This window comes from Ambystoma mexicanum, chromosome 12 (assembly GCF_040938575.1).
Source record: "Ambystoma mexicanum isolate Mex_15411 chromosome 12, UKY_AmexF1_1, whole genome shotgun sequence".
NCBI classification, from domain to species: Eukaryota; Metazoa; Chordata; class Amphibia; order Caudata; family Ambystomatidae; genus Ambystoma; species Ambystoma mexicanum.
In genome coordinates this window covers 491,784,543-491,798,097 of record NC_090936.1, presented here as the reverse complement: position 1 = coordinate 491,798,097, position 13,555 = coordinate 491,784,543, and the positions used below count along the sequence as shown (strand labels likewise).

General features: G+C 47.3%; 1 protein-coding gene across 1 annotated transcript in view; it reads left to right on the top strand.

The window, feature by feature from the left end:
* Nucleotides 1-13,555, top strand: part of NUP205 (nucleoporin 205) — a 1,887,652-nt gene that overhangs the window by 1,213,364 nt on the left and 660,733 nt on the right. The window contains exon 27 of the mRNA XM_069628771.1: nt 8,391-8,471. Coding sequence (XP_069484872.1) covers nt 8,391-8,471 — 81 coding nt within the window. The remainder of the gene's footprint in view (nt 1-8,390; nt 8,472-13,555) is intronic.

Sequence of the window (13,555 nt, the reverse complement as noted above, 5' to 3'; positions counted from 1 at the left end):
TTCTGGATGCTTTGTCTAGTGTGCTGACTGAAATAAAATTGTCCCACCCTAACGCACATGTTTTGGTGGCAGGGGACCTAAATTCCCAATGTGTTGAAAGTAGGAAAGGAGCACGGAAACACAAAGCCATCTCCTCAAATGGAAACATTTGGGGATCTTTCTTTAAAGATTGGGACCTAAAAATGGGGAATGGATCTCTGGAAGGAGACATTCCTCCTGCAAACACATGGTCCCGGGGAGCATCAGAATCCACTTTGGACTACATGTTCATGTCTCCTAGTATGTTCGACCAATGTGAAACTATGAATATAAAAGAAGGAGGCACAAGTGACCACAAACGACTAGAAATGTCAGTTAAATGGCAAAATGTAAGGGTTGTAAAGAGGTTGACAGAGCACATCACAGTAAATAACCAAAACAATTGTTTGGTTAGATATAACGGGGACGGAGAGAAACTGAATAAAGCCCTGGAAAAATACAAACATGATTTAAGCAATACAAAACTGAAAGATATGTGCAACCCTTATGATTTCCATGACTTTTTGTGGTCAGTTGAGGCCCCCAGTCTTGTGGTGGGTCAAATGAGGAAAACCTATAGACACGCATTTGACAAACACATATGGGAGCAGAAACACGAGATGCGGCGGTTGATAAGTGCCATTAGAAGGGAGGAAGCTGTTAAATCTATCAGAGACCAAAATAAAGTCCATTAAAAATAAATACAAACAATGGTCAAGACAACACCGAATGTCCCGGGCCCAGAAAGATGGGGAACCCATGCACAAGGCCGTCCTAAATAAGAACTCACTGAACTTTTGGTCTTTAATAAACCAACAATCTACAGACCAAGTTGGAGCCTTGTCAAACATGGTTACTGAAACAGAGTGGATGGAACTCCTGTCAAAAAAGTATGCACAAGTGAAGGGGGAACCTCCTTTTCTCGTCTCTGGCGGCCATTGGTACTTGGATACAATGGAAGAGGATATCTACGCCTTAATAATGAAATCTTCGGCCTCTAGGGCGGCAGGCCCCAGTGGTTTAACATACCAAGTCCTGAAGGGAAACCCTAAAAGGTGGGCCCGCCTTCTAAAAACATTGTTCCCAGGGATACTGAGGCTCAAAAAGATCCCGTCATCGTGGTAGTCGGGAATCATTGTCCCAATATTTAAAAAGGGGGATCGAAGAGACCCTTTAAATTACAGACCAATCACTCTCCTCGATGTGGAAAGCAAATTGTTCACCAGCCTAGTACTAAGAGACTTGGAATCTTGGGCAGAGTCAAACAACATCCTCCCAAAACAACAGACAGGCTTTCGAAAGGGACATTCCACCTCACTTAATGGCATAGTACATTCCACCCTCTGTAACAGCAAGGTGGGTGGGGGCAAGCGTCACGACTATAAGGTGCTTCATAGATCTATCAAGTGCCTTTGATCTGGTGAATCAGGATAGACTATGGTCCAAATTAATAGTTAGAGGCGCTCCGACCCACCTCATTGATATACTGGTCTCCCTCCATGAAGAAAACGCGGTTCAAGTAAAACTCAATTTAGATGGATTTTTATCAACACACATCCCAGTGAAGAGGTGGGGTGAGACAGGGGTGCATGGTTGCTCCCTTCTTGTTTAACTTCTATTTAGTTGACTTCGGACAGGAAGTGGAGACCGCAGCACTGGGCAGTGCCAAGTTAGGCACAGATGCAATAAAGTGGCTCATGTATGCGGACGACATCGTCCTACTGGAAAAGACACCAGTGGGCCTTCAGAGGCAATTAAACGCCTTGGACCAATACATGAAAGACAACGACCTAAAGGTTAACCCAGATAAATCCAAAATTGTGATTTCTGGAAAGAAAGGTGGCAGAGAAGGCAAATATTGCTGGACAGTGGGGGGCAAACGAATACCTGCGATAGAGGAGGTTGTCTATTTGGGCTACACTCTGTATGCCACATCAAGAGCTTGTACACTATGGGCAGAGATGCGGCAAAAGTGCACCCAATTGACGGCCCAATTACAAAAAATAATCAAGCAATGCTGTAGGTTTTCCCTCGTACCTGCCATCCGTTTCTATCGAGCAAAGATCATTCCTGTCCTCCTATATGGCTTAGAGGCAAAACCACTGGCGTGGACGATGGATTGGCAGGCATTAGAAGCCAAGATCTGGAAAAAAGCTTTGTCTCCCAAACAGCTTACCAATGGCCAGCCTGCGGTTTGAGTTGGGCTTCTCCTCACTCGGGGTGCAGGCTGACTGGAAACTTATATCTCTTTTCAACTTGATAAGTAATCCTATGCGTAATACGCTATATGAAGATCTAAATGTCTTTTGAATCGTGTCTCGGTGGGGGTACTGTACGACCTAAAGAGAGTATCCCTAGAAATCCTCGCCAGATGCAACAGCGACATAGATACTCTAACCACAAACCCCATGAATATAAAGAGGGAGCTACTATTAACAGACTGGATAAAGACAATCGACCACACACGATCCTCAACAGTGGCACCCTCTCTTTCCCCAACGGACAAGAGACTTGGTTCCTTAGCCAATTATCTGACGAAATTCCCGGATGCTAAATGGAGGCAAACTTTCTAAGACTCCGTTTTGGGTTTGATCGGCACTGGAGCAGTCCTTGCTTGATGGGACTAGGGGGAAAGGAGCAATCATCTATGCTCCAAATGTCGGGACCCAAAAGACCAGTCATTGGAGCATATATTAAGATTCTGTGAAGGTACATGGGAGGTGCGAAAGAAACATCTGGAACGTTTTGTTTGCTCAAGTGATTGGCTGTCATCTGAAGATTTCTGAGTGAGAATGACTTCAGGTCATGAAACGGCATGGACTATAAACGTGGTCAGAGTTCTACAACAGCTAGGTTTCACTGGAAATTAAGTTTCCTTTTTTTTTTTTGAAGCAGTGAAATTAAGTAATTTGGAGAAACATGTTTTTCTTTTAATGAGGTGTAAATTTGTAAATTCTTTTTTTATTTGAAAGTTTTCTTTTGTCTTTGTGAAAAAAAAGTGTGTTGGTTTATACCACAATAAAATAAATTGAGAGTGGGCAGCCAAGCTCGCATTAGGCCAACTGCAATTCAAATCTCTGGCGTGTTCGGTCTTCAGACCCGAAACCGAGGGGCCTACCCCATAGAAGGAGAGTAGATGTTTGCGCAAGACTAAGAGGCGATCTCACTCGTAGAGCCACTCTTTTGTCGTCTTCTCCCAAGAAGAAGAGGCGTCGCCAGCACCAACACGACTCCGACTCTTCGTCTGAACGGGGTAAGTTGTCTGCGGGGCCAACAACTTGACAGGAGTGGGAGGGCTTGCAATGTTTGAAAAGGCAGCTGTAGGTTAGAGTGTGCCCCTGAAACAGCAGGTTCCGGTGGCTTCAGTGGCACTGGGTGACCCCAACCTGTAAAAAGCACAGATACTGATGCCATCGGCGTCAGGAAAGCCTTAAGACTTGTGCTGAAGAAGGTGATTAAGCCCTCAATGTGGGGACCTTCCTGTGAGCCCCAGGTCCCGATCCACCTTGACGCGCCCTCAGCGCCCAAGGTTCGCCCGACACTGACAGCCACCCCTTCGACGCTGAAAGTCAAGTTCTCGACGTTGACCATCGGCAATCGATAATTCATCCCGCTCTCCCGGTATGATTCTTTTTCAGCTTCATGAGGCAAATCTTTTGCACCGATATTGGGGACGATCAGGGTGACATTGACCCTATATATTCAGGGTATGGTGCTGTAGATTACATTGATGACCCAGCAGTTTTCTGCCTTAGCAGAGGAGCTGCATGATGCCATTGGGCTGGATACATCTCGGATGTTGAGTTGCAGCAGGCTGAACAATACACCCATGCCAAATTCAGATCATTGGTGGACAGAGTGATCGACACTCTGGGGCTGACTGCTTCCGCAGTTCCAGTCCAACGCTATGAGCTGACTGATATATTCTGTACCACAGAGAGAAACATGCCACTGAACATGGTTATAGCCAACCCAGGCGCCTCCTTGTGGCAACGGCCCTGCTTTATCTCCCCAGTCAACTCCAACTTGACCAGCAAGTACAGGCTGGCAAGAGGGGATCCGGATCCATACTTTTTGTCCTCTTACCCTTACCCGTAGGGGCTAGTGGTTCAGGCGGCCACAGTATCCACCAGGGCAGCTTCCGCTACTCAAATCTGCCTCCTGCCAGGGAGGGCAGAAAAGGGGATGCAGTTGCTAAGAAAATCTTCACTTGCAAGAGTATGGCCTCGAAAGCTGGTAACATCTTGTGCATGTTTGCTAAGTATTCTTTGACCTTTGGAAGGCAGTTGAACATGCAGCCCAGTAGATCCCTGAAGGTGAGATACAAGATGTATTCATGCAACCGGTGGATGATGGGAAGGTGGTGGCCAGGGGACGTGGCAGACTTCATTGGCCGGTCTATGGAGTCAATTATGGTACTTCGGAGACAGACTGACCTGCGCTCCTCAGGGTTTTCCCCTAATGTCCAGAATAGGTTGCTGGATATGCCCTTTGAGGAATAACACTTTGGTTCAAAGGCTGATGACTGGTGAAGTGAAAGGAGTCAAAGCTTCCTGCAAAATCGCTCGGCCTAGCTACACAGCCGGCCGAGACTGCCTTTAGCTTTGCCTCTAGGGGCAAGGGCTGCAGGCGTTGCGTCCCTTATGACAGGGAGGCGTAGCTCCCGCAAGTCAAGCAAGGGCAGAAGTCTTTTTCGGTTCCAGAAGGGGCAGTGGGGCTCACACAGGGCAGCAGGGGCAGCTACGTCCTCTAATCCACTTTGATTTTCCCTTCCTGCAACTCACCGGTTGGAGGACGGCTGCCCGAGGATTGGTCCCAATGGTATGAGATTACCTCTTGACATCTGGGCCCTGGAGCTCATGTGTTGAGTTTGTCTGCCCTTATTAAGAAAACCTCAGAGCAGACCCCAATCACCTCCATTCCAACCGGAACAAGAGCTCCAGGAAGAACTGAGAACCCTGTTGTTGAAGGGTGCCGTGGAAGAAGTACCACCCTAGCAGAGAGTCAGGCAGGTATTCCCGGTATTTCCTGGTCCCCAAGAAGGGAGGAAGTCTCTGTCCCATACTGGACCTCAGGCCCTTGAACAAGTTCCTGAGGAACGACAAATTTGGGATGTAACGTTGAGAGAGAGAGATTCCAAGCTCTTGAGTTTCAGGACTTGCTGGTGTCCATAGACCTTAAGGATGATTACTTCCATGTGCTGATGCATCAGAAGCACAGGAAATTCCTGAGGTTCCTCATAGGAAACCAGCACTATCAGTTCAAGGTGCTTCCCTTTGGGTTGACCTCTGCTCCAAGGGTCTTCACCAAGTTCATGGTGGTAGTCGCTGCTCGCCTCAGAAGATCCTAGGTCCACGTATTCCTGTACTTGAACGACTGGCTGATCCAAGGGAATTTGCTGGAGCAAGTCTTGTCCCACCTAGAGGACACCTGCACACTGCTCCACAGGCTGGGCTTCATCCTGAAGTTGCAGAAGTCCCATGTGATGCCAGTCCAGAGGCTCCAGTTCATAGGGGCAGACCTAGACACTCAGGCAGGGAAGGCTTTTCCAACCAAGGAGAGAGCAACCCGCATTGTGCAGATGGTGCCTTTGTTCCAGAACCAAACCACCTTAGCAGCGGCTTTCTTCCTCTGCCACTTAGGTCTCATGGCCTCCTGTATTTATCTAGTGCCAGAGGCCAGGCTGCGAATTATATCTTTACAAGGGCTCCTGCGAGGTCAGTGGTCCCAGTACCTCGGGAGCCCTCAAGGACGTCCTCTGGGTATCCAGGTCCGTGGCTAGTGACCTTTCCTGGTGGGCAGCTTTTCGTCAGCAATGGAATCCAGTTGGCACATCAACAGGCTGGAGTTGCGAGCCATCAGGCTAGCCCTGAAGGCGTAAGCCCCCGTCTCTGAAGGTGAAGCATGTCCTGGTCCTGACGGACGATACGGTGGCCATGCACTACCTGAACAAGCAAGGTGGTGTGTGCTCCCTCCCCCTTTGCAGGGAGGCGATGCTGCTGTGGTTCTGGCTGTTGGAGAACCAGATCTCGGTAGTTCATCTGGTGGGGACAGGGAACAGTTTGGCAGATTATCTGAACAAGCAGAGCACGGTCTCACAGGAGTGCGGAAGTGTGCCAGGAAGTCCTAGAGGAGGTCTACTCTCTTTGGGGTTCCCAGCAGTGGATCTGTTTGCCACCGAGTCAAGCAGGAAGTGCAGATAGCTTTGCTCGAGGGAATTCCCAGCGAACAGTGTACTAGGGGATGCGTTTCTGGTGTATTGGACATTCCCTCTCCACTACGGCTTCCCTCCGATCCCATCAGTCCTTAGGTTCTCAGGAGGTTGAGGAGGTTTCTTGATCGCCCAAGATTGGGCGAGGAGGACAAGGTATTCTGGCCTTCTGGATCTGACCATCTACCCACCTCTCTGGTTGCCTCGTTGCCCAGATCTAACCCAGTCGGAAGGTCGAGTGCTCCACCCGGAATCCCTCAACCTATATGTGAGGCTCTTGAGAGAATGAGATATGATGACTGGTACCTCTCTGAGAAGGTGCTCAAGATGTTGCTGGCTGCACAGAGACCATCTGCAAGATCTCTATGTAATAATACGTTTCTGTCTGTTCCTTTTGTTGTCCATGATTGTAATTTGAATCTGGTTCTCACTTTCCTGATGGTAGCCCCCTGCTTACATTGAAAACAGCCTTTTTGATTGCCATTACTTCCACCAGGCGGGTCAGCGAGTTGCAGGCCCTTTGCTGTAAAACCCAATTTTACCTTTTTTCCTCTGTGAAAAGGTGTTGCTTAAGGTGAGGCCAGGGTTCCTTCCAAAGGTGGTGTCAGAATTGTATCTTTTGCAGGCTACAGATCTGCCTGTGTTCTGCCCACCTCCACAGGTGGACTGTTTCCCGGTGGGCCTCTGCACCCGGGCCTCTTTTGTGTGGTATTTCCCAATTTTCCCCATAGTAAAAGGGTTGGGCTTGCTGAAAATGTGTAATAAGGGGCCACTTTGAACACTATTTCCTGGGCCTCTTTTGGTTCCCAGTCCACCCCCTCCAAGGAGGAGGAGCATTTCCACCGGTTGGACCCCAAAAGGGCCTAGAGTTTCTATGTGGCAAGGACGGCGGAATATAGAAAAACAGACTAGTTATTTGTAGCCTACACCTTGGCCGGAAAATGTCTAGCTGTGACCAAGCAGAAGCTTTCACGATGGATAATTTTAGTTATTGCAGAATGCTACCAATCCACAGGCAAGGAACTGCCGCCTGACATCAGAATCGGGGGGGTCTCTGCATCTACAGCTCTGCATAGGGTGGTCCCAGTTAGGGACATCTGCTGGGCAGCAAACTGGGCCTCCATCCATACCTATACGAGGCACTATATCCTAGACGTTGCCCGTGAGGACATACATTTTGGTACGGCCGCTTTACAAAACCTTTTACAGTGAGCTTTATGCCCTCCTCCATTGTTTTCACTGCTTTCAGAGTCCATCTGATGAGGAATATGCAGGAGAAAGTCAATCCATTGAAGGAGAAATTACTCGCTGTGATGTTCTTTCTATGAATTCTTCTCCCGCAGATTTCTCATCACCCCTCCCTGCTCAGAAAGCGTTGGCAGTTGGTGCGTGCCTGTCTCAAGAGAGAGAGCACTTAGTGATGGTCCTGGAATGATTGCTTCCTGTCTAGCAAGCCGTATGTCTTTCTTCCTCGCTGTTTTTCAAAAAGAGAATATCATAGTGTAAAGTTTTTCTACTGTTCTGCGTATCCCTACGTGATCTGTTGTTTTTAACCCTCTATTGGCTATTTGGCCTTCTTCTTTCGCTATTTTCCTCTGCAGCGGTCGAGCTCGGCTGAAGGGGTGGGGGGAGAGGCTGGAACTGAGGTATGGGGCGTAGTGACGCAATATATATATATATATATGTGCAACGTCACGTCAGGAGTGGACGATCAAGTACCAAGCAAGATGGATCGACGGCCGAATTGAGGTCCTCTATGCCCCCTGTCGAAAACCTTTTCCGTGCAGCAGAGCTGGATGAAGATGGCTATCTGAGGAATCTGCGGGAGAAGAATCCATAGAAAGAACACTAAGGGGAGTAATTTCTTCTTTTCAGGAAAAGGAGCTCACACCATGTGTGAAAGGGCCTAAGTGGGTCTGAGGGGAGATGTATCTTTTGTGCTCAGTTGCAACCATAACTTAACCTTTTTGGAAGACAGAACAGAAAATACTCATGATTACCTTCATTCTTACATGCCCACCATTCACCACAACTTAGAGTTGCTGTATGAATCACTGGAGTCTGGGAAGGATGTCAGTACCTGTATGGATTGTTGTTTTGCTGGTCTTCTGATCCTCTTATTAAAATGAACCTCTCTTTTCTCCCCCTCCCCCCCTTTCAGCTTCTTCACAAGGTTTTAGTGGCGGAGGTGAATGCCCTTCAAGGGATGGCAGCCATCGGGCAGAGGCCCTTACTAATGGAGGTGAGTCTTGCAAAATGAGGTATCTTCTTAGCATTACTCTACATACATCCTTGATCCATTAACCATTTTATGTTCATTGTTTATACTACGCCCATGAAATAAAGAGGCACAAAGTATGGGAGAAGAGAAGAGCTTTATTTGAGGCCCCCAGGTAGCTGCAGTGGAAGCATCAACTGGCGAGGCACTCTCAAATGGAATCTACATGCACAAGGTTCTAAGGAGACCTGTGCATGTACTACCATAACATCTCCCCCACGTGAGGCAAAAGAAAAAGGAAAAACAGGTGGGGGAAAAGCGGGAAAGTGAAAGGGAAAAAAAAGGGTGTAAAGTGGGAGAGGCAGAGGGAAGATGGGTAAACTGGGGTACATTAGTAATAAACATAGTCATTGTTGAAGTTTTGGATGATTTTGCGGTTCCTTCTGGACATTCTTCCAGTGGGGACTCCTTGATGCATGGAGTGAGGTCTGTCATTGTCCACATGTTCACAGAGGGATTCTCTTGGTGAATGTGAGGTGTGTTGTGATGGTTTGTCAGGACTGTTGTCCTTAGATATGCTGGTCTCTTGGATGTCTTTTGTTACTTTTATGAGATAATCTCCAGACCATCTCTTTCCATCATCGAGGATGACAGACTTCCCATGACAACTCACAACTCTCTGTGGAGGTCTGAAGATGGATTCACCCTTGAGAGTTTTCTTCGGTTCTTTGACACGTACCCAATCTCCTTCACGAACCATCATCTCTTTTACTCCATGTCTGGAGTCGTATTGTCTTTTGTATTTTGCTTGTTTTTCTCTTATTGTCTTTTGAAGTAGATCCATGTTCACCCTTGCTTCTCCCGTGTATAAGAACATCCACGCCAGTCTAAATCGGTTAGTTGCAACCCTACCTCGCATGAGGGTGAAGGGCTCTATGTTCGTGGTGGTGTGTGGGGTAGTTCTATACGCATGCAAAGCTTCTTTGAGGGTTTTTCTCCACGGGAGGTTGTTGGCCGTGGCCAGTTGGACTACGCTCTTCACGAGCCTGTTCATGCGTTCCACAAGTCCGTTGGAAATTGGATGGTACAAAGATGTTATGTGGCTGATGGACCTTTTCTTGAGGAAATCAGCAAATTCCATAGATATGAACTGAGACCCGTTGTCCGAAACCAATTCCTTGGGGTCTCCCTCCCTGCTGAAGATCTCTGTCAGGAAATCTATGACTTTCTTTGAGGTCACATTGTCCTCAGCTATTCCCCATTCTGTCCATTTAAAGGTGTAATCGACAAGTACTATGATATATACTTTGACTGTTTTGAGGTTCTCGAATGGACCCATGATGTCGATTGCCAGTTTAGACCACACATGTTTGGGAGGTTCAATAGGCTGTAAGGGGGTCTTTCTTAAGATCTTGGACTTGTCACTCATGGCACACGTGGAGCAATTTTTGACCAGTTCTTCTGCTTCTTTCCACATTCCTGGCCACCAATAGTTGTTTCTCAACTTGTTTTTCGTCAAGCTTCTTCCTAGGTGACCTTCGTGTGCCAGTTGGAGTACTTTTTTTCTGAGTTGGGTGGGTGGGATTACTCGATCGCCTCTGAAGATATGCTCATCGTCCATGGATAATTCTTCCTTGAAGGGAATGAAGGTTGTTAAAGCCTCTCCCGTTTCCACCCAGTCATTAGCTACCGCTTTCCTGATTTCTCGCTATTCCGGATCAGTATTGGCATTAATTTTCCATTCATCTCTCGAGATGGCAGGGTTTACGACAGCTATGATGTCCTCATCTGGAGATGCAATCTCAGTGTCGATGTTGGTCGATAATCTGGAAAGACAATCTGCTATTTGGTTTTGTGGACCAGGAGTATAGCATAGTTGGAGGTTGTATTGCATGATGTCGAGGAACCAACGTCTTATTCTCGGTGATATAAGGTGAGGAGTTTTGGACTGAAGGACATTTACTAGAGGTTTATGGTCTGTTTTCAGTATGACGGGTAAGCCCCAAATTAGGTTCCTGAAATGCTGAAGAATCCACCTCAGACCCAGAGCTTCTCTCTCAATGGTGGAATAGTTTAGTTCGGCTCCCCTCAGTGCTCTCGATGCGAATGCGATCGTCACGATGTCCTTATCTTGTTGCTGTTCTAGGACACCACCCAGTCCGGTTTTACTTGCATCTACGGATATGATGGTTATAGCTTTACAATCGAACATTCCTAAGGCTGGGGCTTGGTTAATTTGAAATTTGATTTCTTCGAATTCGTTCTTGCATTCAGTGGACCATATGAATTTGGTTGCCTTCTTCAAGATGTTTCTCATGTTTTTGGTCTTATCAGCATAGTTGCTTATAAACTTGGAGTAGTATTCTGTCATCCCGAGGAAACTCCTTAATTGGTCTTTATTTTGAGGCTCGGCGATATTCATTATGGTGTCCATGAGTTTCCTCTTGGGGCTGATGCCGTTGGCGTCAATGGAAAGGCCCAGGTATGAAACTCGGTCGCACTTTATGTTGCCGTTCTCTAATTTGAGTGTGAGCCCACTTTTTTGTATGACCTGTAGGACACCCACAAGTTTTGCATTGTGCTCTTCTTCTGTACTGGCTGATATGAGGATATCATCTTGGAAGCAGTGTATGCCATCAAGTCCTCCAAATAGTTGTGACATGAGTCTCTGAAAGACTGCTGCGGCTGAAGCGAGTCCGAATGGCATTCTGTTAAACATGAATGCACCGAGAGGTGTGACAAAAGATGTTAGGTTCTTTGAGCTCTCTTCCAAAGCAATCTGGTGATAGGCTGAGGAGAGGTCCAGAGTTGTAAAGTATTTTGCAGGTTTCATGGTCGATAGGAGTTCAGATATATTGGGAAGTGGGTGTCTGTCAACCCATATGTTTTTGTTTAGGTCTCTCAAGTCGACGCACATTCTTATGGAATCGTCCGTTTTTTTTACTAAGACAATTGGGGCAAGCCATTCTGAACTTTCGATGGGCTGTATGATATTTTCATCGCAGAGGCGCTTAAGTTCTTTCTTCAACGCCTCTTTTGTTCCAAAGGGAATACTGCGGACTCGGTGGGCCACTGGGACAGCACCTCTTTTGAGGATTATTCTGTGTTGGAAACCTTTTAGGAGTCCAATCTTGTCGCAGAACACCTTGGGGAATTGTTTTGCTAGATTAGATTTGATGTCCATATCATTATTGAGCACACTCAGCACGGGGATTTCTTCTCCAGGGTGTATTCTTACTCGAAGAGCGGCTTGTTCTTCCCATCCCACAACGGAGGAGCCATCTTTGACTACAAAGAGTTTGCAATATGTTTCTCTGTCATGGAACTTGAGGTTCACCCACACATATCCCATTATCTCGATGGGCGTTTTTCCATAACCGGTAGCTCTTACACAAGTGCTTCGCAGGTCATGTATCTTGCCAGAGAGTACACTCAAAAAGGTCTTGAGATCCACGATGGTGTAGGGGGAGCCAGTGTCTACCATTACAGGTAATGATATGCCGTTGATTTGCATTTTGACCCAGGGACCGTTGCTCTGTTGTTGGGATGTTACAGTGAGTATTTGTACCTTTTGTTGCATTGGACTGATAGATAACATGTCATTGTGCTCTTGGTTGCTTTCGATTACTCTCACAGAGGACGGTCTGATGAAAGGTCTCCTGGTGAGATTGCAATATCTGGTTGTCTTTCCCCGTGTGTTCTTGCAGACTTTGGCAAAGTGTCCAATCTGGCTGCACTTATAACACTCCACAGCGATGGCGGGGCATTCTTTGTCAGGATTTGCATGCTTGTACCATCCGCACCTCTGGCAGCGCGTTGGATTCTGGGAGTTGTATGGCCTCGCTCTGCTTGAGCCAAATTTCGAACCCCTTGATGGCGGAGCCTTTCTTACTGCTGCTACTAGAGGCTCGTAAGGCTCAGACTCAGGGCTGACACATTTGATTTCCACACTGGTCGTGTGGTCACGTCTTTCCCTCATGCATCGATCTCCCAATTCCATGCTCCTTGCTATCTCCGTGGCTTGGTCCAGGGTGGGATTTTTGGTTTGCCACAATTTTTGTTGGATGCGTGGATCAGCCACATTCAGCACCAATTGGTCTCTCAAATACTCATCACAGACACCTGTGAAACTGCAGGTTGACATAAGCGCCCTGAGGGACGCTATGTATGAATCAATAGACTCGCCTTTGAGCTGCTTTCTGGAAAAGAACCTGTATCTTTCCAGTACTACGTTGGTCTTGTTGCCAAAATGACTGGTGAGTTTGGCCAATGCTATGTCAAACTTGCGGTTGCCATCTCCTCCTATGTTGCTGGGTTCGGGAAGGGTCCTGAAAAGTCTCAGTGCTTCTGCCCCTATACAGTTCAAGAGGGTCGCCTCCTTGAGGTCATCATTGAATTTGCTGCCCCCAATGGCTCTGAGGTAGACGTGGAATCCATCGATCCATTGTTCCCATGGGCAGGTTGGGCTCCCAGGGCATGGAAGAAACTTGGTGGGAGGCGGAACGCCCTGCATGGTGGTGTGCCTGATTCTAGGTTGTAAGTGGTGAGGAATGGCGTTGAGTGGCACCAGTTTCTGTAGTGTAGGCAGAGGTTTTCAGTACTGTTGGCAGTTAGCAAGGAGGCGCTGAGATACAGTCTTTATAGAATTGCTTGCATGGCAGGGTGGGACCTGATTCAGAGAATGCCCAGGTGTATCTGTACTGCAGAGTCTTTAGGCTTCAGTGTATGGATGGTCCTTAGTACAGATTGTGACCTCACAATGGGCTGGGAGCACAGGTTGGCTGGTTCAGGGAAGACCTGATGGAATGTTCAGTTGTGATGTCACAATGGATCAAGATGGTGAGTGTTTAGTCCCGGAAAGTCAGAGTAGCCATTGAGAGAATGAAGACTGCTAATGCTGTGTGTGTGTTGCTGGGCAACAGCTAGCAGCTTTTGAAAATGATGCAGGGTTCTGCTCAGGGCAGCAGTGAGGGTTTTACACAAAAAAAATGCCAATGAAAGGAAAGCGTACGTTTCATTTTGTCTGTTTTACACATAAAATGCCAAATGAAAGGAAAGTGTAAGTTTCACTTCGTCCTCCCCCCTCCTCTGACCTGATAGATGGACAC